The 26439-nt window shown below is 44.1% G+C and overlaps 1 protein-coding gene across 1 annotated transcript in view; it reads right to left on the reverse strand.

The window, feature by feature from the left end:
- The window catches only part of MADD (MAP kinase activating death domain), a 98627-nt gene extending 72437 nt beyond the window's left edge, over nt 1-26190 (reverse strand). The window contains exons 1-14 of the mRNA XM_065402368.1: nt 26151-26190; nt 23072-23259; nt 19979-20593; nt 16687-16990; nt 16141-16272; nt 15189-15302; nt 14055-14135; nt 8493-8671; nt 6582-6817; nt 5995-6151; nt 3746-3849; nt 2886-3079; nt 1106-1386; nt 344-483 (exon numbers count right to left, since the gene is read on the reverse strand). Coding sequence (XP_065258440.1) covers nt 344-483; nt 1106-1386; nt 2886-3079; nt 3746-3849; nt 5995-6151; nt 6582-6817; nt 8493-8671; nt 14055-14135; nt 15189-15302; nt 16141-16272; nt 16687-16990; nt 19979-20593; nt 23072-23130 — 2596 coding nt within the window. The 5' untranslated portion in view covers nt 23131-23259; nt 26151-26190. The remainder of the gene's footprint in view (nt 1-343; nt 484-1105; nt 1387-2885; nt 3080-3745; nt 3850-5994; nt 6152-6581; nt 6818-8492; nt 8672-14054; nt 14136-15188; nt 15303-16140; nt 16273-16686; nt 16991-19978; nt 20594-23071; nt 23260-26150) is intronic.
- Nucleotides 26191-26439: the final 249 nt, after the last annotated feature.

Genomic DNA, 26439 nt, shown 5'->3' on the forward strand with positions numbered 1-26439 from the left:
ATAGAAAATAAATGATCTAAATACCTCAATTTTCAAAATTTTAATGAAGCTGCCTCATAATTTCCAGTCTGCTACACCAGAGCACCAAAAAATCCAAGGCCCTTTCTACAGAATGTAGGCCCATATTACTGCAGAGTATGTAGGGCACTGTAAGGATAACAGGTCCTGTGACTCCCAGAATGACCTCTGGCAGAGCTGGTGAGAGATTGACAGCTAAGCTGCCATCTTGGGGAAGTTTCAAATTGCTCTCTCCCCTCCCCACTTCAGAAACACTAAGGTAGAATCTGCACAAACACTAAGGTAGAATCATTAAAACCAGTTTAGAGGAGGCAACGGTACATACTGGCAAAAGACATAAGGCTCCCAAAACCTTCGCTGCTGTTGTTGGAGATGGTGGAATTTGGGGAGCTGCCCCGTGAGTCCGACTCCGCATCAGAGTCATTGGCCAGCTTTAAACTGTTAGGACGTAGTAGCTTCTGAGACCTGGAAAAAAAAAGTTCAGCTATTACTCACACCCCTGTACAGACTCCAGCTGCCATTAAATCCAACAGCAGGGATCTCCCACACTCATACAAGCTTCTAGGACCTATTCCACAGCAGTATTACCAAACTGGGGTTAAACAGAGGAAACATGAGGCACAAGTATATCCATGTTCATGTTTCTATTACCTGCCAGAAGGGCACACCATAATGATTCTGTGCTAAGAACCAAGAACATTTTTTTATTTTTAAATAAGATCACCCATCACTATGGTATCTGAGTGCAATGTCTCTTGATTCAGTGAGGCAAGTGTTCATATCCAAAACGCCACTGGAGATTTCCAAGTTCCTGCAGCCAATATCGAAGGATGACATCCTAGATCATTTTCAGGAAAATGTCAATAATTATGTCAGCCGCCCAAATTTAAACAAAAGTCTGCAGTTAGCGTCAGTGCTCAGCCAGGAGGGGCTGCAGCTGCTCAGCACCAACTGGAGGAGACTATCAGGACATGCCTGGGATGTAGGAGATTCCTGGGGAAAAGACTGCTAAACATTGAAGTACTGGAACTAACAAATGTAACCTCACCACCCCTTTACTGAAGAGCAAGTGATGGGGGAGCCTTACCGAATCCCAGTCAGATTCTGGTTGAATCTTGGGGTGTAGCTCTCTTCCTGTTCCTCATCCTCTTCCTCAGTAGGAAACCCATACTGTGGTTCAAAGTATGGATTATCATACTCTCGTTTCTTCACCATTCCCTCCACAGAGCTCATGCTGCCAGCTGGGCTTTCACCATCACGACGTTCCAGATTCATCTTGGGGAAGTTTGGTTGCAGTGGCAAGGAGGGAAGGTGATTTGAAAACCCAGCAATCATCTTCTCCTCCATCTCCGCTGAATCTGCTGACTCCTGTGGACCAACCAATTCATCCATTTATCAATGCACACTCCCATAGAAATATCGGATAGAGCAAGAAAAGCATTCTGAGGGACTCTGCATACCATTCCCACTACCAGCTCCTCTAACCAGGGCTTTAAGATCTGCAGTAACGGTGCCTTGATCACCTTTCTGGGGCTTTATTCCGCTGCCCGACAAATCTTATCATTAAATATTCCCTTCGTTTCAAGCTAATTGCTCTGTATCCCACTATCACGCGGTAATGGGGATAACTTCCTGTTCTTGTTTTCTCCGCTCCCCTGGCAAGTCTGCTTTTTTTCATTTTTATCAGACTATGTAAAAGCAGCTCCTCCCTCCGTCTCTCCCAGGATCTGTGTCATCATTATGTTTTCTCTCCAGGGGCAGAGTTGTACTTGTTATTCTGGGGTGGCTCCTCCAGGTCCACAGAAAGCAGCAAAGTTGCCTCCTTAGTTTTATATTCTATTTGCCCAGGGATCCAACTGATTATTAAAGTTTCCTATCGCCTCTTGATGCCTGAGACTCACTGTTTTCCAGAGAACCTCCCAGTTTGTATCCATGCTTCCCCTCCTTGAGAGCATCATTTATACTAACTCATCTCTGGCTTGTAGCCCTCACCATCCCAGCATCTCCAGCTCACTGCTAAGCCTGCTTCTGTTCTGTGTGTTTGCCACTTCTCCCACTTAGTGTTCCCCACAAATCTGATCAGATTTAAATTTACAAAGTCTTCTAGACCCCTGTAGTATCCCCACTCACTACAGCCTTAAATGCCAACCCCCTTTGAGGGATTTTTATCTAGCTAGTATTTGTCCAGCAAATACAAGAATATGAGTTACCGATATGGATGAGTCATTAAATTACTACCCCTTACAAGTATAAAAAAAGAGTATGAACCTTATAATGTCTGACTGAAAAGCATATACACACCTCTACCCTGATAAAACGCGACCCAATATAACATGAATTCGGATACAATGCGGTAAAGCAGTGCTCCGGGGGGGCGGGGCTGCACACTCCGGTTGATCAAAGCAAGTTCGATACCGCGTTATAGGTGAAACTGCGTTATAAGATTTTTTGGCTCCCGAGGACAGCGTTATATCAAGGTAGAGGTGTATCTTCTTCACTGTCTACCCTCTACCTACTAGCTCCATAATTTTACCATACCGGCTCTCCCATTCCCAGAACAAACCCCACACAGTGCCAGACGGGTGAGGGAACTTACTCTCTCAACTATAAGGCTTGGTGCCTCATTCCTAACCACGGGCTGATAGGGATAGGAAATACAGGTGCTTGTACTGAAAGGAAACTTTTCTGGTGACCATAATGCTGCAAGCAAACTCAGCCTTGTCTATGAAGAGGGTGAAAAATTCATCTACCCAAGTCCATTTAGTAGGAGTCACCCTCATCCCAAACCCATTTGCCTGGACTCCTCCCTCCTCCAGGTACTAGCACCCTGTGCCTGAGCTTGTGTGTGCAATAGTCCTAGTACACACATGATTCACCCCATGGATGACAGTGCTGGGGCTGCTACTGGCTGTAGTGCTGGAACTTGAGCGAGGCTGGTTGTTGTCCAGGGAGCTCTCACTGTCCAGAGCCTGCGCATCCAGATCCCCTGAATATTCCTGGAAGTCATCAAACTCCACCTCACTGGCATCACCCAGGGCTGCATGTGTCAGGGGATCAACATCTGCAAACACACCACCAGGCATTAGAGACTGCTCACTACTCCAGCCTCTTGCCGAACACATAGTACCAACCTCCCATCTCATTAATGAACAAAAACTGCTCAGTGCCTTATTGTCCAACATGGGAAATGAGTTGGGGTTTCAATAACAGTTTCTTAAGGAAGAAAAACTACTATCCCAACAGAAACTCTTGTTGGCAGCCTCATCAGAAGCCAAGGCGAATTCTCTCTCTGTTCTCTACTAAAAATGGTTCTTTCTGGTCAGGGCTGATGATCACTGATTGGGTACTGTGAGGTAGGGGAAGCTTGCGCTACTAGTGCCCAGGCTGCACATCTTCTGTGGATAGAGCACGTTAGTTTCCTGGATTGTTAAACTAGCTCCTGTCACCAATACGATGTTCAAATACGACGTTCAGTTCATTCCTCTCTCCCAGAGATTTTTTGGAGAGTGATGCTCACAGAAAGGAGAAAGTTTCTTCCTCTGACTGTCCCAGGCTGCAGCAGAATAGGCTGAGAGTCTCTCTCCTGCATAAGAGCAGACCATAATCTACCTGCCTCCCACTCTGATGAAAGACTCAGAAGAGGCAACTTTCTCAATGTGCAGGTGAATGGGGATGGAAGATCCATACAGGCCCAATGAAAGTGCAGCTTAGGAAGTTAGTTACTCACTTGGGGTATCACCATTAATGTTACATTTCATCATCTCGCTGACAAAGTCACCAAGGGAGGAGTAGGAAGAACTTGAGTCATCATAATCCACGCTGTCGCTACCGCTAGGATAAGAGAGAGAGATGAGAGGCAGCCAAACAGCAACACAGGAGCTGGATGCTACAAGATATGGATCATCAGCACTGCCCTACGGCCGTTCAAGCCTCATACTGCACTGATCCCTCCAAAAGGGTCATAGCAGCATGGCTGGCCACAAGCCGGAGGTAGAGGCTAATTTTTAAGAGAGTGCACTGTGACACTCTGCATCTCAAAGTAGCACCCTGGAACCCCATATTCACCACTGTCATATAATTATGATATGCTTTGTACAAAGTATGCCTTGTGAGGTATCATTTAAAAATTTTTGATCTGTTGAACATTAATATCCTGTTGGATTTTATGTGCTATCATTATATGTGAAGTTATGAAGCATTGCTATATGTGTTACTGAAATACACTGTGAGGTTGGGAGATGCCCACAGCCAACCTTTCAATTGCAACAAAGGAGCTGCCAGATGTGCTGATGACCTATTAAAGGGAATCCACTCTCCCAATGGCCATCCCAGAGACTTCTCAGAGAGAGCACGTATGCAATGGAGACTGCTTGACCAATGGGGACTGCCTGATCCCCACGTCACAGCAAAGATCTTTCCAGCAAGCTGGAAGAAAATATAAAAGAAGGGAAGTGACATCATCACTCTTTCCTCCCCCTCCCCCAACTCAACATCTGGAAGACAAAAACTTTGAACTGGGGAAGGGTGGTCTCAGCCTGTGTAATGAGGAACTGTAACCAGCTTGTGCCATCTTTCATGGTAAGATACTGCTTGATTCAAATCCTGCATAATCTGTAGAATTTAGATTACAAATTTATTTGTATTTCTTAAGTAACCAACTTTGATCTCTATGCTTGCTACTTATAATCACTTCAAAGCCCTAGCTTTCTGTAGTTAATAAATTTGTTTTATATTTTTCCTAAAACAGTGTGTTTTGGTTGAAGTGCTTGGGACATCTCAGCTCAATTTACAAAGGCTAGTGTGTGTCCATTCCACATTGAGAGAGTGGCAAACTACTTAATGAACTTGCACTGCCAAACGGGGCCTTGAGCAGTGAAGACAGTACAGTTTTGGGGTGTAGAGCTGGAGGAAATTGGCTGGAGCCTCTCTATTGATGGTTCATGAGTGGCTAGGAGATCATTCAGTGTAACTCAGTTGGGTGTGTCCCTGTCTGTGGATTCTGTGTAAGTGCAGTATCTATCAGAGGTTTATAGCTTGACATCAGCATCACAGTGTGAGAGGCAACCCAGGTTGGGGGGTTCGGGGTCTCAGCAGTCCCACAGTCCAGGATGCACCCCGGAGACCCCTTCACGAGCACATTTAACAATTTTAGGATAGGTGAAGAGAAGATGTGAAAAGCAACTCACTGGCCCTCATCAAAGTGGAGTGAACTGAGCACTTGTAGCCATGGAGGAGTGTTTGAGCTCTCAGGAGAGAGGAGGGGAGGGGAAAGCATGAGGGAATCAGAAAGCATGAAGCCCTTCCTTGCTAGGCTAATAACAGACCACTTCCGTTAGTGTGCTTGGTGCTGCACAGACCATAGAGAACAGACAAGGTCCTGCTCCGAAGAGCTTGCAAGCTGAGAGACAAACAAAAAACAACAGAGCAGAGACACAGCTTTGGGGGCTGGAATAGAATCACCACTCAGAAGGGCTGCAGCTGTTTTATTAAATTCATGAATAGTTCTTCTCAAGCGGTAGATTGACATTGAGAGGCTTCATGTAGCTGTGTGTTTTGAGGAGGGATTTGAAAGAAAGGGGGGATACTTGTTGCAATAAGGGAGGAAGGACAATCCCTGAGCAAAGGGCAGCATGGAAAAAAGCAAAGAGAGGAGCATGGCAAAAGGGAGTATAGAAATCCAAGTGGACCAAAGGGAGTAGGAATCAGAGGCAAAGGCAGAGTGATGTTAAAAAAATGCTTGAAGGTGAAGATGAAGAGTTTATGAAAGCCAATGAAGGGAATCTGAGGCAGCTGTGACACAGTCAGAGCAGCGAGGAAGAAAAATTACTTTAGCAGCAGTGCTTTTTATAGACTGAAGAAACACGGTGGGAGTCTTTGAGGTCAGAGAAACAGGTTGCAACAGCAAAGCAAGAGATGGCCAGAACATTCACAATGACCCTTAGTTAGCAATTGAATAGTGTCATGTTCCCCACCAACCTGTCATCAGTAGGTTCAGAATCTGTTTCCTTCTCTATGGGGACACTCAATGCCTCAGCCAGCTGGGAATTGCTATCATAGACACGGTAGTGGATTGGTTGAAGCTGGTGAGCATACCATTTTGGTTTGTCACCAATCAGGGCTGGGTCGAACATGTCTGCAAAGAAAACAGGAAAAAGGAGAGTTAAATGAACTTAGTTATTTGTATTATGGCAACCCTGAGAGGCCCTGATTAAATTGGGACTCATTGTGCTAGGCACTATAAAACCACATAGGAACAGAGAGTCCTTGTCCTGAGGAGCTTACAGCATGCAGACAGACAAGACACAAATAGGTAAAACAAACAACAGAGGCAGGGTAACAATGACAATAATCCAACAGAAACCCACAACCAACTGGAACAAGGAGGTTTCAGTTCAAGACTCATTTCATGGACCCTTACTGGAAAAGAAGGTCCCTTCCACAGCAAGAATAGGCTTCATTGCTGGAACAGTGTGTTGACTAGCCAACCTCTTTCCCAGTAGTGTATCCATATTAGAAGCTTCTGCATTAAACAGGCTGAGCGGAAAGGCAGGACCAGGACTTACTGTTGTGGATCCTTTGAAAAGCATAGTTAGTTGGGTTGAGTGACCACTCTCCGAAGTATTCCACTGCTTGTGTCCTAGACAGCTTGTCTGCGAAAGCTGTCTGCTTTGGCCTAGACGCAAGAAAAGAATTGGCCTGAAAGGCCACCACAGGCCGGGGGAAGAGACGAAGGGTGCGGGTGTGCATCTGGAAACCCTGCAAAACGTTTGGTGAGTTGAAGAATCTCACCATAGCAACCCTAAGAAGGAAAAAGATGGTAATATGTCAGATGCAGACATGGAACCTCAAAGGGGAAGGGGACAGACAGGGCCTTTAAATGTTACACAAAAGGCAACATTTCCACCCAGGAGTGTTTCTAAAAGGGAAGGGTGATATAGGAATGGGAACATGTGTGACTCCCACTGGGAAAAGGGGTTCTCTCAAGAAACTGCTTTGGTTTAACTTTCCTTTCCCTCACAGCAGGTGCTTTGTACGCCCAACTCACACAAGGATTGTCAGCCCAACCAACTACTTCTGGCAAAGAAGCCCCTTCATGGCTGATCATCCCTTATACCTGCCAGTAGAGTTGCTAAGAAGAAGACAGGTTTCTGGGGGTTACATTTCTTACAGTAAATATGACTCGTGGGAAGCAGCTAATACACTGGCGCGTGAGTTAACCTGAACTCACACTGTTAAGCTGCTGAGACCTAGGGAAGGCAGCTGAGATAAGCTATGGGGAAATGCAGGAAATGAACACATCACTTTGGTGTCTCAGTCATCATACAGTTTACTAATACACCCATATCTTCCTCCTTATCTGTCATTTCTAACTGATGAGCCCCTAGCCTACAGCAGAAATTCTTATTATTAGTCCCTAAAAGCACAATCTTGCACTTTGTCCTATTAAATTTCCATCCAATTTCTATTACTCAAGTACTTAAGGTCATCCAATATTCTGGTCCTCCACTGTAGTGACGATACCTTTCAGCTTTGTGTCATCAGCAAATTTTATTAGCACATTTCTACTTTTCGTGCCAAGGTCATTAATGAAAATGTTAAATAACATTGGTCCCAAAAGCCACCCCAAGGACCTCCACTAGTATCCTCCCTCCAGCCAGACAGTTCTCCTTTCACTACAACCTGTAGTTTTCTCTCCATTAGCCAGTTCCTTACCCACCTCTCCAACCACTAATAATGTCCCATGTGGCACCATGCCAAATGGTTTACTGAAGTCCAGATGGGTTAGATCTACTGCATTTCTCTTATTTAAAAAATCAGTTATCTTAACAAAAGAAAGATATCATATTAGTCCGGCATGATCTACCTTTGGTAAACCCATGTTGCAATTGATCCTATTTTCCATTTACCTCCACGCCTTTAATTATTCTTTCCATCCAAATTTGTTCTAAAGCCTTGCATATTACTGAGGTCAGATTAATGGGTCTGAAGTTGCCTGGATCACTTTATTTCACTTTCTTAAATATAGACAGGACGTTTGCTATTCTGCTGCCATATCATACCACCCCCATCTCATAGATTTATTAAAAACCCTTGCTACCAGACTAGCAATTTCATTCTCTTTCAATGTTCTGGGAGTGAGACTATCCAAACTCCTCATCTTGAGCCCTTCGAGTTTTGCTTCCCCTTTGGACATGGTAATTTCCATTTCTATAAATTCATTCTCATTCGCCATCCTGCCTTTGCTGCCATGTTCTGCATCATCATCAGTGAGCCCCTGACACAAACTTCATGGTAACCACTGCCTTGACATGTTTATTTGAAGAGAATTTTTTTTTTGTAGCTAACATTCAGTGTTTAATTGAAGGAGAGAGATACAGACTGGCTTACAACATGGCACCCTCAGAAAGCCCTGCACTTCCTTCTCAAGTGCAAACCCCATGGAGATTCAGCATGTAGGTGCCTAGTCAACTCACCTGGTGGCCACATCCACAGAGTCCACATCATTGCCATAGATCAGGGGGTTGAATTCCGTGGAAGGGGTGGACTGTAGACCATTCTGAGGTCTTCCCATGAGCAGTGGGATCTCCTGTCCCTCATGGAACTTCTCTAGGTTAAGAATGGGCTGGGTATTCAGACTCATGCTGGCCAAGGCCTGAGAAGCAACAGGTCACATGCACAGTCAGCAAGAAACCATTATTCAGGCAAGAATATAAAGAGTAGAGCTGACTTGACCCCTGAGCAATCACCACCCTTCTGCCAGGTTCTAGTGCACTCTCAGGAGTATGTCTACACCATTCTCTGCCCCACACTCAGCCAAGAAAGAAATCCCTGTGTTGGGTTCCTGACCCTGCATTTGCCGGATTGCCCCATCAACCTCCTTACTGATGACACAGTCCTGGGAACAGCACACAGTGTCAGATTTCTGAATGGTTGATAAAAGTAAAAACAGATGCTTCCAATAGTCCAAAACCTGCCAGGTTCAGGGTGTGCAGCATTCTGGATCCCAGCAGCTTGTTGGAGATTTATTCCTATCTCCAGTAGTCAGAAATACACTCCTTAGACCCAATCAGCATAGCCATAATCCCAGGACATAAACCTGCAATTCTCAGTTTCTCACCTGGGTGAACTCTGTGCCTTTCTATAGAAATAGTGTTATCCCAAGCCCTGATAGCATCATCTTGAAAGTGCACTTGAAGCAGTAAAGGTTTAACTTCCTAGTCGTACAACCAGATTGGTCCCAAATCTCCCCCATTTCTCCTCCTGCTCCTTGAGTCTCCTCCTCTAGCCTCCCTTTCAAAAGTCAATAAGTAAAGCACAGAAAAAGAATAAAAATCATGGAAAGTTGAGGGGAAAAGAGTAAAATAAAGAACCTTGTTGTCAGGCGTGAGCAGCTGTTGCTGAGTGATTGCAGTCATGCTAACCAGACACTGGAGGCAAGATGGAAGATCACATGACAACATCAGCAGCCAATCAGAGCCAAGACGAACACATGACCACAGACAGATGGAGAAGAAAAAAAAACCTATTACTACCAAATATCACAGATGAGAAAGGAAATAAAAGGGACCACAAATCAGTGCAATTCCTGAAAGAAGCCGGCATGCTCCATCACCACTCATCTGCTCCCCACTAGACCCTCCTTCTTCCCAGAAAGTAATAACATTCCAGTCTCCTGGTTGTGAACAGAGATTTTTCCAATGAGACTTTAAAATCCAAGGTCCTTGCTGCTCTGCCTGGATATTAATGACCAGATGGCATTCTATGTAAGGGTTAGGTGTTAACCTCAGTATCGTTGGCCAAAGTTTCCCCTTTCCACATTGCTGTGTGCCAGCGGGTAGTTAGCGTTCTCCCTTCCCCAGCAGTGGTCAGGTATGTTCTGAGCTTAGTTGATTGCTCTGGAATCCTTGGACAGAAGTTGCCAAAGGAATATCACATTTTGTTCTACTAATGTTCAACCCCTCCCCAGTGTTTGGGAATTTTGCTGAACAGCCCTTAAACTGTAGGGAAAAACAGGTTTTGGAGTAGCAAGTGTAGTTTCCACTGCAGGATCATTTTCTGGTGAAAGCAGCAGGGCATCTGGGATCCTAAAAAAGGTTATACAAATTGCTCTACAGAGGCAGAAATAGCAGCCCTCACCAACACACTTTACCTTTAGGTAGTGCATACAATGTACAGAAGGAGAAAAATAGAAATAAAGAGATAAAATCTGCTTGATAAGATCAGCCAACCCTGTCCCAAGCTGATTAATGGCTTAACAGGATCTGAGAGGAGGCAGTGGGACCTCATTTATGGAAAGAGGGAAAAGTTTATTTGAGAGAGTCAGAGAGAGAGGAGTCAAGTCCAAGTCCAAAGGCCACATTGTGTGTGCCAAGGAGAGGCCTGGAGCTTTTATGCGGGTGAAAACAAGATGTGGGGTACTAACTAGACCTCCAAACTGCAGCAAGAGATAGAGACTGACTGCAAAACCCTAAAGCATATCTCAAAGGGTCCCTCTGCTGGCCAAGTATAGTCACTGAAGCTGTAAAGTTCCCAGGGATTTTTCTTTTTTTCCCCACCCACTCACTACTCTAAAGGAGAGAAGTGAGCCGTTTCTGAAAACTCTGTCTACGGCTACTGCAAAGAAAAACCAGCAGGGCACAATTTCGGAGCCCAGGTCAACTGACTCAGGCTTGGGTTGCAAGGCTAAAAAATACAGTGTAGATATTCCCATTCAGGCTAGAGCCAGAGTCTCAAACGCAGAGAGGTGGGAGGATCTTGGATCCTAGGCTCCAGCACCTAGGGAACACCTACATTGCTATTTTTAGCCCAGCAGCCCAAGCCCCTTGAGGTCAAGTCAACTGACTAGGGTTCTGAGACTCAGTGCTGAGGGCTTTTCTTTGCAGTGTACACACCCCCTTAAGCAATTGTTATTACATCAGAACACTAGAATGACCATACTGGGTCAGAACAATGGTCCATTTAGCCCAGTATCCTGTCTTCCAATAGAGTATTCCAGTAACAGATGCTTCAAAGGGAATGAACAGAGCAGGGTAAGCATCATGTGGTCCATCCCATCCTCCAGTCCCAGAATCTGATAGTCAGAGACCTAGGGACACCCAGAGCACAGGGTTATATCCCTTACTATCCTGCCAATAGCCATTCATGGACCTATCCTCCATGAACTTATCTAATTCTTTTTTTCATCCAGTTATAGTTTTGACCTTCACAACACCCCCTGGCAACAAGCTCCAAGGTTGACGACTTCATTGTGTGAAGAAGTACTGCCTTTTCTTTGTTTTAAACCTTCTGCCTATTAATTTCACTGGCTGACACCCTGGTTTTTGTGTTAAATAAAGAGGTAAATAACACTTCCTGATTCACTTTCTCGACACCATTCATGATTTTATAGACCTCTATCATATCCCCCCCTCGATCGTCTCTTTTCCAAGATGAACAGTCCCAGTCTTTTTAATCTCTCCTCAGATGGAAGCTGTTCCATACCCATCATCATTTTTGTTGCTGTTCTCTGCACCTTTTCCATTTCTCATATAACTTTTTGAGATAGGGTGACCAGAACTGCACACAGAATCCCAAGTGCAGGCGTACTAGTTACATAGTGACATTATGATATTTTCTGTCTTATATATCCATTACTTTCCTAATCTTTCCTAACATTGTTAGCTTTTTTGACTGCCGCTGCACATTGAATGGGTGTTTTCAGAGAACTATCCACAATAACTCCAATATCTCTTTCTTGAGTAGTAACTGCTAATTTAGAGCCCATCATTTTGTACGTATAGTTGGGATGTTTTCCAATGTGTATTTATCAATACTGAATTTCATCTGCCATTTTGTTGCCCAGGTATCCAGTGTTGTGAGATCCCTTTTTAAACTCTGCACAGCCAGCCTTGGACTTAACTATCTTGATTAGTTTTATATCATCTGCAAACTTTGCCACTTCATCGTTTACCCCTTTTTCCAGATCATGTATGAATATGATGAACAGCGCTGGCCCCAGTATACATCACTGGGGGACACTATTTACATCTCCATTCTGAAAACTGACCATTTATTCCTACCATTTGTTTCTTGTCTTTTAACCAGTTACTGATCTGTGAGAGAACCTTCCCTCTTATCCCATGACAGCTTATTGTGCTTAAGAGCCTTTGGTAAGGGACCTTGTCAAAGGCTTTCTGAATGTCCCAGTACACTATATCCACTGGAAAACCTTTGTCCACATCTGTTGACTCCCTCAAAGAATTCTAATAGATTGATGAGGAATGATTTCCCTTTACAAAAGGCCTATTGACTCTTCCCCAGCAAATCGTGTTCATCTGGGTCTCTAATAATTCTGTTCTGTACTTCAACCAATTTGTTGAAGCTGAAGTTAGGCTTACTGGCCTATAAGTGCCAGGGTAGTCTCTGGAGCCTATTTTAAAAAATGGTGTCACATTAGTTATCCTCCAGTCATCTGGTACAGAATCTGATTTAAGTGATAGGTTACATATCACAGTTAGTAGCTCTACAATTTCACATCTGAGTTCCTTCAGAACTCTTGGGTGAATACCATCTGGTCCTGGTGACTTACTACTGCTTAATTTATCAATTTGTTCCAAATCCACCTGTAATGACACCTCAATCTGGGACAGTTCCTCAGATGCATCACCTAAAAAGAATTGCTCAAGTGTGGGAATCTCCTTCACATCCTCTACAGTGAAGACCGATGCAAAGAATTCATTTAACTTCTCTGCAATGGGCTTGTCTTCCTTGTGTGCTCCTTTAGCACCTCAACCATCCAGTGGCCCCATTGATTGTTTAGCAGGCCTTCCTGTTTTTGATGTACTTAAAAAAATGTTTTTGCTGTTAGTTCCTGAATCTTTTGCTAGTTGCTCTTCAAATTCATTTTTGTCCTATTTATACTTTTACACTTGACTTGCCAGAATTGATTCTCCTTTCTATTTTCCTCAGTAGGATTTGACTTCCAATTTTTAAAGGATGCCTTTTGGTCTCTGCTTCTTTTACTCTGTTGTTTAGCCATGGTGGCATTTTTTGGTTCTCTCACTGTTCTTTTTAATTTGGGGTATACATTTAATTTTACGGTGTTTTCAAAAAGATTCCATGCAGTTTGCAGGCATTTCACTCTTGTGACTGTTCCTTTTAATTTCCATTTAATTATCTTCCTCAGTTTTGTGTAGCTCCCGTTTCTGAAGTTAAATGCTACTGTGGTGGGGCTTCTTTTGTATTCTCCCCCCACCCACAAGATGTTAAATTTAATTATATCATGATTGCTATTACCAAGCGGTTCAGCTATATTCACAGAACGAGATCCTGTGCTCCACTTAGGACTAAATCAAGAATTGCCTCTCCCTATGCAGGTTCCAAGACTAACTGCTCTACAAGCCTGCAGTGTTGTTATTCAGGTGCTCTAACCTGGGGGCAGCAGGGGAGAAGCCTACCAGACACCCTCTAGAAGGACTCTCTGAAGAAATAAGCATCTTAAACAGGTAAAATGAGAAATGTCCAGCCCCGCACTTCCCTAAGCAAAGCAGGGAGGGGGGGGGAGAAAAGAGAGAGCAAATGGAAAAACAACTGAAGAAGATGAAGACCTCTGGGGAGATTTACAGGGAGCTCTGCAAACAAGAGAATAGCCTCAGGTTTTGGTCAGTCTGGAAGGAGCGCTGTTTGGGAAGGAACCATATGGCCTATGGGTCTCAAGGAAGTATGTCCTTGCAATTTTGTTACTCAGTTGCCCATGCTGACAGAGTCCACTGCCACATTCAGAGCAGGAGGCCTCCCCAGGCCGGGTGGTTAGCTGACTGAGAGGCAGTTGACTGAACAAGAGGGATCTTCCAGCGCTCTGCTTTCTCTACCCAAAGTCAGTCTCAAGTGTCTGGCACCACGGTATCCAAGTGCCAAATGGCCCCTTATAGAATGTGCTATGCTAGACCCACTGATCTGCACAGCTGCCCTCTTACATAGATCAGCACCTGCTGAGTTGAGGCAGTGTAGCTAGTCTGATGCCCACTCCTCACCAGACCCCTGGAGTGGCCACTTACCTGTTTCAGGTGTTTTTTAAGCTCTAATGCCTCTGGCTCTGGTAGGACTGGCAAAGATTCTGCGTTCGTGGGAACAATCACCTGGAATTAAACAGCAAAACAATTCTAGATAGTAGCCACCCCCAGGCTGGAGTCCTGTGCTTTATGAGACATGATAGGGACCAAAGAACAAAGGCTGCAGAAGGCTTAGGCCTGGTCTACATGGGGGGAGGAGGGGAGACACGACTTACCTCGCGTCCTCACGGTATGGGGTCGACTGCCGCCGCTCCCCCGTCGACTCCGCTTCCGCCTCTCACCGCGGTGGAGTACAGGAGTCGACGGCAGAGCGATCGGGGATCGATTTATCGCGTCTACACTAGACGCGGCAGAGCGATCGGGGATCGATTTATCGCGTCTACACTAGACGCGATAAATCGATCCCCGATAGATCGATCACTACCCACCGATCCGGCAGGTAGTGTAGACATACCCTTAGATAGGATCAGTACTTCGATTTTCACTCCCTTGGGGTTAGGGAGGAGTTACTTTACCCTTCACACACAAAAATTCAAACTTTTCTTAACACACTCAACGTTCAGATTCCAAGTTTATTAGAGGATGTTAACTGTGTTACCCTTTAAGCAGCATTGTTGATACCACCATGTAGAGTTGCTTATAAGGTCCTCTTTGAATTATCACACCAAATGCTGCAGGAAGACACTTACCAGATCTAATTTCCTCTCTCCTCCAAAGGCTGTAAAAAAATAGGGTCCTGACTGCCAAGTAGACAATGTGGTTTTATAACTCCTGTGAGGGTTTATTCTCCCTGTGCAGTTTCTCACAGGGCAGGCAGACTGACTGCTTTAAATCTGCCCTAACTGCTACATTATTTCTATTATAATGATTTAAGAAAAAAATAAATTTCATTCAAAAGTCATTTTCAGCTGAAATAGTAGGAGGGGCCTGGGAAAGGGGACCTCAAGACAGGGCCTAGAAAACCACGCAGTAAAAGCATTGGGGCAGCAGATGTGACTGCAGTCGTTTGTGCACTTGGGCATGTACACTGCATTTCTCAAATCCACCATGGGAATTGGGGTTTCCACTAAACTGTCCCCTCTCATCAAAACCAAAGGCTCCTGAGCACGGATCACTTACCTTATTGGTGTCCAGGTCAACAAGCCACACATCATCAGGCATTTTAAAGTCTAGTTTATAAAGGAAGAAGCTGGCTGGGACCCCAATGATGTAAGGTGTGGGGGCCAATAGTAACTAGAGGACAAAAGGAAAGAATAAAGGGAAAGATCTGTATTGGTAATGCTCACACCTTGCTTCCTAAATACATTGTCTACAATCCAGTTACAAGAGAGGGGACAACACAAAAGGTACCAGCCAGTTATCACAGCAGGCATCCATCCCACAGCTCTCAAACAGAGTTCAACGGAGGGACACAAAGAGGACAAAAAACTCAAATGTCCTGGAGAAGGAGGAATGCAATTTTTCCAGCAACCATCCAGGTGGACACGCTTTCCTTTGGTGAAGTAACCAGCCTCTTGGGAAGGGAAAATTGATTAGAAGAAACCCAACAGCTTGCTGCTCTACTCATGGGCCCAGTGGGGAAAAAGTTCACAGCAGAGCCCAAGCTAGACAGGGAACAAGTCACAGACAGATACAGCACAAATGCAGAGTCTGAATGTATTTTGTACTGATTGAAGGTGCTGATTCCACGCTCTGGGAATAAAGCCATTTTTTAAAAAACTAGTTCAATTTCAAGCTGATGGTGTCGCTAAGGCAGCACAGGCAATGAAGAAAAAGTATTTTAAAATCTACACTGAAAAACTATGAAGCAATATAGGAAGTTGTTCCTGACAGCAGGAGCTGCAGAGAAGGCAGCTCTCACACCTACACTGACCAGATTGCGTGAAGGGATCAAAATAATATCGGGTTGCTATTGACTTGTAGTAGATTGAGACCAACCACTTGGAGATGGGGCCTTTTATTCCCTAAAATATCAGGTCAGCCCACACTAGACAGAATTCTTACAGCAGAAGAATGCAGGACAGAACTGAAGTTGCAGCTGATGAGTGGCTGATGAGATAATGTAACGTACCTGTTCTGCAGAAGCCATGCAGGTGGGGAGCAGTGGGATCACTGGGAACATGTACTCTAGTGGATAGATCATAGCCACAAATGCCATCACGGACATGGAGAGAGCATTATAGTCTCGGGACTGCAGCACCACCTGTGGCCAAGAAAACTCATGTTAGCACTATATCCATCATTCATCCAGCCCAGGGATTCCCACAAAGGAGCTCAGGTCCCAAAGTAAACCTCTCCCTTTCCTGATGCTTCCACAGGGCTATGTGAGACCTTGTTCTGCCTCCATGTGACTTGGCTGTTATTAGATGGGCTGACCCTGCATCAGCAAAAGTCTTTCCACAAACAAACCTCTGAACACTCTGCACAAAAAGCAAGACCCTCCCAGACTGCAACCTCAAGTGGGACCTCCCAAATGCAAACTGTTCCTAGAACTGCAGAGAGACATCAGTCCTATTCACCAACATTGTTAGATTTCTAATTAGTTTTGTACTGGTTAGTAGCCATAGACTGACCGACTGACCAATCAAAACAAAAACAAACATCTTCTCCCTCTCACCTTGTGCTCCAGAAGGATGCAGGACAGCACCTGCAAACAGGCATCCACTCCCAAAAGTTCCAAGGGCAGATGCAAGGGGAAATCCACCAACGTGAAGCGGGATGGGTCAGGAAGAGCAAACGTCAAAGCTGGTTGCAAATCATGTGGTAAGACTTCCACATCCACTCGCTTCTGGCCTGCAACAGGTACAGGTGAGCGGAGCAGGCGATAAATCCAGGCCTCTATCTCACGCAGGTCATGTAGCAACGCACTGGATTTCTCTTCCACTAGGAGAGCACCTGTGAAAATCCGCCACATGGTATCCCTGTGTGGGGAGAATGACAAGGTTAACACAGTCCCATAGAGACATTCTGCAGCTGCTCCACTCAGAATTTTGCCAGGCTCCTCCATGGAAGGCCAGATTACCCAAAGACTACAAGGCAGCAGAAAACAGTGTGACATAGTCTCACTGTCCAGCCAGGGAAGAGGAAGGATTAGTAAGTGTTGAAATTACTCTGTTAAAGCAAAGTCACTAGGAACATAAATCTTGCTGTGGTGAGAACAGTCACAGCTATACCACCTTGGGCTAGGGTCTCATCAGATCTCATTAGCTAAACGGGGTCCAGATCTCCTAAGAAACCCCAGAACAGGATTCAGTAGGTGGCACTCCCCATGAGACTTCAATGAATCAATGGCCCAGCAAGGTGTTATAAAACTCTGTACTGCTAGAGGCAACGAAACCAGAGCCCGAACAGTTAAAAATCCCAATGCATTTTTCAGAAGAATTTGAGGATCCTGGCATCTGGCCCAAATTCCAATTCAGGTAATTACATTGAGCTTCATTAAATTTCTCCAGCAGTTTTCATTTGATTTTTTTCCCCCCCTTATTTCCTGACCTAAAATGTTGAGCAATGTTGCTGTGACCTGTAAAACAGCTAAAGTGTCCCATTTCTTTGACAGAAATACAGATTCCTCTAGCTAGTCTGTGAAGTTCCTTAGCATTTTAGGGAAATGGATGGCATGTAAAGAGAATAATCTCATCCTCAAGCCCTTCTGCAATATTCTAATCTGGCAAAGCGATTAAGCATCATTTCCCACTTGGAGAGCTGAAGGTCTCTCCCCTTTAGCTAGTGTACACAGATCCCACTGAAGTGATACAGCCCCATGTTAGAGGTAGGGCCAGGTAACTATTCCAGCATACACGTTTATTCTTTAGGGATTTAGTCCCATAGGAAGTTGGCTCCCGAGGACCCACCTAGAAAGACAGATAAGAAAGAGATGGGAGATCAAATAGCAGACAGAATTTTGAATTTAAGAGTACTCTGGTGGGTAGAATACCACAACTTTGGTTTTAGGAACAATTTTATCTTTTTTTTTTTTTTTTTTTTTTTTTTACTCTCCAGCCATTCCCAGTACACAGGACATCAGATTGCTCCCTTACTACACTCACTCTCCCAGAGTGTGGGGCAAGCAGCTTTCTCTCATGCAGCCTTCACCTCAAAACCCTCTTTTCGTCCTGTCTAGGGTCTCCAAGTCCTATGATAAAGAAAGCCTGCAGCTTAAACTTCCCTGATGCTGCACACTCAGCTTTACAGCCCATGCCCCTGGCCATTACCTACATTCAGAGATTCTAATGTCAGAAGGGACCATTGTGATCATCTAGCCTGACTTCCTGTACAGCACAGGCCATAGAACTTCCTCAAAATAATTCCTAGAGCAGAGCTTTTAGAAAAACACCCAGTCTTAACTTAAATATTGTCAGTGATGAAGAATCCACCACAACCCTCGGTAAATTGTTCCACTGATTAATTAATGTCACTGTTAAAAATTTACACCTTATTTGCAGTCTGAATTGGTCTAGCTTCAACTTCCAGCCACTGGTCATGTTTTACCTTCTCTGCTAGACTGAAGAGCCAATTATTAAATATTTGTTCCCCATACACTCCCTTCACTTCCTGCCCATCCCCACTACTCCCCCTCTCCCCCCCCGCCCCCCCTCCCACACACACTTTCCCCTATCTGTTGCTCAGCTTCTCTTAACTCCTGAATGGCCGTTTCCTACCACCAAGGAACCTTCCAGCTTGCACACTCCATCTGGCCAGCACCAGAAATTATTTCTCTCTCTAAAGTGCCGTTAGAATCAGAGAAGTAACTGAAATCGATGAGATTCCAGCTTTATTCTGTCTCAGTGTCTATCAGAGCTCATTTTACAACTCAGCTAAAGCCAGAGAGCCACAAATTTCCATCTGAAAATCCAACTAATTTTGTTCTGCCTCTGATGTTGGCACCAAGAATTATTCTGACACCGGAATTTGGCTGGCAAATCCACTGACGATGCATGGGGCAGAATAAAATCCATTTTGCTCTCTTATGGTAGTATAGCACCTGAGGAGATTTAAGGTGTAACATTATTACTAGCAGATCATTGCCCTGATGGCAGGGATAGCTTCTTCTACACCCACCCACCAAGTCAGGCCTGGGACCACTAGCAAGGTATTTATAGAATCAGAAATTAGAGATAAGACTATAAACCCAGCATATGTGTCTGACATCAGGGCAGGATTGTTTCCTATTGTATATGTTCTACCTTTTGCAGTGAACACAATAATCCAGGTGCAGTCACACTATTGCTGTAGAAAGAGGTACTATGCCTTCCCAGCTCCATGGTGAAATATACTTTTGTGTATCCATCCCATATAACTCGGATTTTTGGCTACCATTTCACATTTTAAGTTCATGTTTCATTTATCACAACAAACCACTGGTTGGTCTCTCTCAGCTATTCCCGCTGCTGAGGTTTCTTCCTTCCCATTTAGCGTTTATTTCAGATTGTTTTTCCTCAAATGCATTAGCTACATTTTTCCCCAAGTTGAAATTTTTTGCATTATTTTCTTCTTATGATTCTAATTTCTGTCTCTGTACCTCCATGGTCAAAATTATATCAGTCATGGTATGCATCACCATGGCACTCAGATGCCACAGAGATAACCACAGTATCAATGTCTAGATTTAGAAAGGATAGATCAGATTTAGATAGAGTTATTAGCAGCGTACTGCCTCTGTTTCATATAGGTGCACTACTGTTTAAAATAAAATCCAATTATTGAATTAGACAACTATGAATTTTTACAAAAATTATCAGATCCCTCCCTCTTGCAAATTAGAACAGAAACATCTCAGCACAGACAAACAGTAACCACCTCCACTACTCCTGCAAACACATACATACAGATCATTTAGAGCAGAGGCTGAAGCAGAGAACTGCAGCCCTTGGAGAATAAGAGAAATGGCCTTTCTCCCCCACCCCACATACCTCTGCACTCCTCGAGGGATCCCCAGCTTCTTGCCCAGCAGCCTCTCACTGCAGCAGTCCACTAGCCTCTTCAGGATGTATAAACACTCGCGGAAGCTGGAGAAGAAGGGGTAATGACTAATGATGCACAGGGAAGTCAGGGTGCTGTTCCGGGAGTGATGGCTGCCTCTGGCCACACGCTTACTGCGTGGTGACCGGTTCACATCTGGAGTGGACTCTGTGCTTGGTGTGTGCAGTGAAGAGCCACTCTCTGAACTCTCATTGCCCACCTCCTCTTGGGCAACGGAAGCATCCCCAGCTTTGGGGGGTTTTTGTCCATCCCGAACTCGATGCCCACCAGTGCCTTCTGCTTTCTCTTTGGGCACTCGCTTCTGGAAGGAACGGTAGAAGTTGACACAGATCCCATAGCGAATGACGCCCGAATCCTTGTCTGTGAGTGTGAAGACAAAGGAGGTGTCATCTCGCAGACTCATGCGTTTTTGCCGTACACTCAGGCATCCCTCCGGCTGACAGAAGAACACCACGTCGGGAGGCAAAGGGAAATCTGAATGGTCTTCCAGAGGGTAACGTCGGAGCAGCTCAGGGGTCTGGGCCACACTATCGCTGCTTGGCTGCCTATAAAGAACACAATCACACAATTACTTAGCTGGCCAATTCCAACATAAACCTTGGCCACCCCACATGCAACCTGTCTAGTCCATATGGAACCAGCTTCAACCTTTGCCTTCTCCCCAATACCTAAAGGGAGCACAGCTTCTCAGTCAGTAGATATACAAGGAGGCCCAGGACCACAGGGGAAGGAAGGCATGGGGGACCAGAATCATCATAGGAAAGGAAAGAATGGTCTATAATGTCAACATTGAGGTGCAAGGGGGAGCGGACATCCGCAAGTGTTAGTAAGAGGAAGAGATCCATGGGTGCATCACTGTGGGAGAGCATCCTCTTGAGAAGGGAAGTTTCCCTGATTTTGATTTATAAAATGCAACCAACTATATATATATATATATCTCTGGGTGACACTTAGCCAGAGAAGAGACTGATTTTTTTTCTCCTCCAGACTTGGCCCTGCGAGCATAAACTCAGCCAGCTTGGTCCAAATGCAGGTCGTTTTTACCTGAGAAATATATGGAAAATTCAACCAGAAAAACTGGAATCAGATCCCAACCAGTGGCAATTTACCAAACTGTCAGTCCTTAGAAGCAGCTCTGTAGAACAGGACAAGGCACCTTCACCACAGCAATGGCGAATTGCTTTAAACTGACTCTAAACTGAGTGAGACTCCCCATCACTGTCGTGCTAACCTATGTCCCATGTGTTCCACCTGCCACAGGTCACCTACAAATCGCTGTGACCTATGAGGACAACATACTGCAAGAGAAAGTTTAGGAGCCTCAAATTATCATGATATCCTACCAGGGCATGCAAAGTGGGCCCTGGCTGCAGAGGAGAACTCAGACAGAGACTGGCCCAGCAGTTCCCATGGGGGGAGAAAACCACTCTTTTGAGAGCATGACTAAGGAGCTGCTGTGGCAGAAACATAATAAAATCATGCATAATGGAACTCTTTGAATTGATATATAATGTATAAACTTTAATAAAACTGCAATGGAAGTGTACGAGACCCACAAACTAAAGGGTATATAGAAAGTAAAGAGGGAACAACATTTAAAATTCTCCTAACAATAAAGGGAAACAGTGAGAAAGCAAACACTGCTAGTTTTCTTTTAAAGATAAAAAGTACATTATAAGCACTTTGTTCATGTACAAGGCCAACCGAACAAACGATCCTAACGTACACAGAAAAAAGAACTTTTGTTCCCTTATTAGATAAAGCACAGTACAATATTTTTGCTTTTGATAATCTTAAAGGACACAGGTGAAATCCTGGCTCCACTAAAACCAATGGCAAAATTCCCATTGACTTCAATGGAGTCAGGATTTCATCCTGTAAATTTTAAAAGATAAGTTTTAGTAAACAGAGATGTATTTTTCTAGGTTTAAATTTTTAAAGTGGAATTTACACTTTCTAGTCTCTAAATTGCAAAAACTGGTTAACGTATAAATGTTTAAAAGAGTAATTCCCATACTATTCTCCCACGGACCACTGGTGACCCATAGAGAGCTCTCTGGTCAGAGAGTGCTGTTTCTTCCTTGTTTCCAGTTAATAAAGTTTATTAAAAGAAACTAACATATATTAAATATTTTCTCCTCCTCTCTCAATAAACAGTCAGACACCTATATCTGGAGAGGACTGATATTTCTTACAGAGAAGTCAAGAAATAAAATTAAGTACAGTTGACAAATTACTCTGGCCACAGACTTCTTTCTAAAATAAGTCAGGCTGGCCTTGTAAGCCAATAAAAATCATCATCTACCAATAACAAATAAGTTCTTTCCCTGTTTAGTCAACATAATTTTGTCAAGGTCTTCTCATGAAAAGGAAACATGCTATAACATGTTTAAGTCATTCGCATTTGGAAATGGAAATTTAATCCATTTAGGAATACACCCATGAATGAAGTATTGTAAAAAGATGCAGGAAATAGCTACTGAATAAATAAAGAAGTTCTAAATAAGCCTTGATCAGCAACAAATGCTACTTGTGTATTTGACAAATACTGTAAGAATCAATTCTGTATTTGATAAGCACTCAGTATTAATTGACTATTGAATGAGTATGTTAACCCTTGTATTTTACTGGTAGTTAATAAAAAAACATTTTAAAAGTCATTCTTGATTCTTCATATAAGGACAGAGAGAGCAGCCCAAGAACTTACATAAATGAGTATTAGTGAAAGGACTAAACACTAGAATTGCAACACCAGCTGATTTGATTTTGTTATGGATCATTAATAATTTCTGGGGTTTCTGAATAATAAATCTCTTTCTCAAGGAAAAGCCAGAGATCTAGCCTATATTAATAATTTTCTCATAGGATACATTTCAAAATTGCACATTCTACACATTGTAGTGTTCTATATATATTCTGAACAGTATTTGCTTGGCACTTGATGAGAGAACAGCTAGGGGGTGCCAAGTCTACCGTCCCCTCCCATCACTAGCAAAACCATAGCTGGGAGGCTATTAGGTTACCTGGCCCCAACGATCACAAGGTAGTCAAGTAACTGGGGGCAGATCTTCTTCTGCAACATTGTCCCGTCCCCTTCACTAGGTCATCTCAGTGAATCTCCTGATCATTGAGCCAGCAGCCAGTCATCCAGTCAGCTGCTGCAGTTGCCTCAGGGAAGAGACTCCACATGGAAACGTCTGACAAGTTCAACCTGAAACCAGGAGAGAAGATAGGGTCAGTGTCATACGCACCAGCAGCAGAGTTTTGTGTGAGGGCCTGAGGCATGATCTTAGGGAGTAGTGCTTTGAAATAAAGTTGGAGGGTGGATCATGGATGGACAACAGAGCTTTATGCTCACCCTGGGGACAGCCACATTCCCTTGGAAAGCTAAGCATCCCAATCCTCCTCAAGGGCCTGATTCCTGTTCCTACTGAAAGCAATGGGACTTTTTTCATGGATCCGGCCTCTCACACGCTGCTGTTTCATAGCAACAGAAACAGGAACAGCTGACACACTTATACATAACTCTGGTCCCATGCTACCCTTTCCCCATAGATCCCACTTTTATGTGTAGTCTTGACCACCCACAGATCCTGTTCCATGTGCATGAAGCCATGTCATTCATATTTGCTTCTCCTGTGTCCTTTCTGAATTACCCAGACTGATGTGCACTGTCCAGCCAGTACTTTAGACTCCAAACCGGAACACTCCCTCACTTAGCAGAAAGATGTAAAGTGAATTTCAGGGTTGCACACTAGAGATTGTGCTAGGGCCAAACACTCAGCAGGAGCCATCCTCTCATCACAGCAGCAGGATTCAGAACCACCCAATGGATTTTATTTATGGCCATAACGTAAATTCGAGCTCCTGAGAGAAACAGCAGGAAACAACAGCTAAAGGTAGTGTTTATGCTGGGAGTTGAGTGAAACATTGTTGAAGCTGGTGGGCGTAACGGCCGCCCTTTGTTCAGGATAAATGTAAAAAGCAATTATGTTCCTTTACGGAACAGATAGCGGAAACCAATAGGAGCCACTACCCAAAACACAGGCTGCCTACAAGGCTGAAGCTGGAGTTGAACCATAGTATTTGAGGGTTTTTTCCTGGGGTCTGAATGTAAAAGCAGGGAGCTGTTATTGTTTGAGGGAGTTTTGTGTATGTGGAGAGAAGCAGCTGAAAAACCCCAAAAGCTCGCAGATAAGACATCAAGGAAGCCCCAGATAAAACCAGAGAAGCACTTGTGGCATGTCATGCTGGGAAAAACCTGAGAGAGAGAGAAAAAGTGTGCTTTTGGGTAGCGTGCTCACTGGAAAAAAGCTTGGAAACAGGAACAAAGAAACTGCCTCCTGTTGTTTTATTCCTATTGTGTTCAGGGAAACAGGACATTTTTGTCCATTCTTTATAAATAAACAGAAGTGCATTAAAGAAATATCAAATTCCTAGTGGAAGCAGCCCATGAAACTCTGAATTTTGACTAACTGTTCAGGTCAAAATGGGTAACAATAAGAAAAATCCTCTTAGGTCTCATCCTCTGAGGTCCCAATGCTACATGTAGGCCAGGGCAGGACTGTTCCCTACGGTATCTTTTCCATGGCTCTGTCCAGTCATAAGAGTCCCAAGCAATGGGGTTCCCACCACTTCCTCTGTAAGCCTATCTCACACCTTAATGCATCTTGCAGTAAAAAAGTGTTTCCTGGTGTTCAAACTATATTCTCTTTTGCTTTATTCTATCCCATTACTCTAATTTATCTCCCCCACTCACTCCCTCACTCACAATTCAAGCCTCTTCCGCCACTAATTTTATCATTCAGTCTAAGAAAAATCTGTCTGGCACGCCTTGTTATTTATAAATTATCAGTGCTATTTGTCACCAATCCCAGAGCACCTGGGATTCTATGGCCGTAGAATTCACCTAGTGTTGTAGAACTGTGCTCCAAAAATCTGAGCTTTCATATATAAAATATATTCCTAGACCTCATGGTTTCAATTAAAACCTCAAAAAAGTGAGTAAAGTGTAAATAATACAATGCTGTCTGTCTGAGTTTGCAGACAGCCTGAAACCATTGCTCCTAAAGGTGTGAACTGTCTTATTTGAGTTGTCAATTCAAACCTAAACAATCTGCAGCATTATGAAAACTGAAAATATAGATACATAAAAAAAATAAACTAAGTTTAATAGTGCCATGATGGCAGAGAATATCAACCTTGGGAAATGTGACATAGGCAGATTTAGATTTAAGCACTGTGTAGAATTTTGTGACTGCCTCAGAGTTTCTATATTTGGTTGATTGTTCACACTCTCAATGGTCACAATACACCATAACCAGATGAAAGGGATGCAGGGTTCTCCTTGGTAAACTGGAGAAAAGCATTTTCTTTTTTGGCTGTCTCCCATTCCTTACAATTCGCCGCTTCTTCAGAGATGTATAGAGTACTGCTATTCACATCTAGGATGATGACAGCATTTAGGAGCTTGGGAATAACGCTGTTTGGAGGGGAAAGCTTTTCCTGGGTGTCTCTCGCCTTCTGTTCAAGGTTGAAGTCTGAGGGGTCTTTCTTCTCTGCAGATGAGGATAAGGAGAGTGCTTAACTACTAAGTTCTCTGTTAAAATGGAAGCTTGGTGCTTTTCCTTGGAGACAGAATGAGGCCTACTGGAGAGGTTTTGCTGTTCTTCCTCCAAGCCCTAGATCTGGCTGACTTATTCTGACCTAAAGACACTGAGACTTGGGGAAGCCAACAGATCCTGATCTGAATGTTCTCCTTTTTTCTCCTTTCTAGCCCTCTTGGACCTGAACTGGGAGGAGTTCTTGGCTCCAAGAGAGCAGCAAGTCTGACACTGAGGGACTGCTCTCCTTGAAGGTTGCTCTGTCCCACGTGCTTAACACTGGCATACTTTTTCTGAGTATGGTCTTTGGATACAGGAGATAAGACACTCTCCAAGACCTTCCCCCATTGCAGTGTCCCAGAGCTCAGGTTCCAGCACGAGCCCGAACGTCTACACAGCAATTTTTAGCTCCGCAGCCCAAGTCCTGTGAGTCAGAGTCAACTGATACAGGCCAACCGCAGCCATGCCACAGGTCTTCTATTCCAGTGTAGACACTCACCTAGAGTCTAGCATAGCTCCTGGCAGAAAGATCTGCACCATATTCTGGAGTTTTAGGTTCTTCTGAAAAAGAAGAGGCTATCTATGCACATAACTACAACAAAAGATATACTCAGTCACACAAAGTGGGTATGTGAGGTGGGGGAGGGAATCAAGAAGGATTTTTCTCCTATTCTGAGATATCCCACATAGAATATTACACTGGGTTCTCCTAAAAGTCCCAATGGTTTATCCCTGTCCAACATCTGCACACATGCCCCTCCCTGACTGTTTCAGTCAGGAAGGAAGCA

Source organism: Emys orbicularis, chromosome 4, assembly GCF_028017835.1.
Source record: "Emys orbicularis isolate rEmyOrb1 chromosome 4, rEmyOrb1.hap1, whole genome shotgun sequence".
In the NCBI taxonomy this organism is placed as follows: Eukaryota; Metazoa; Chordata; order Testudines; family Emydidae; genus Emys; species Emys orbicularis.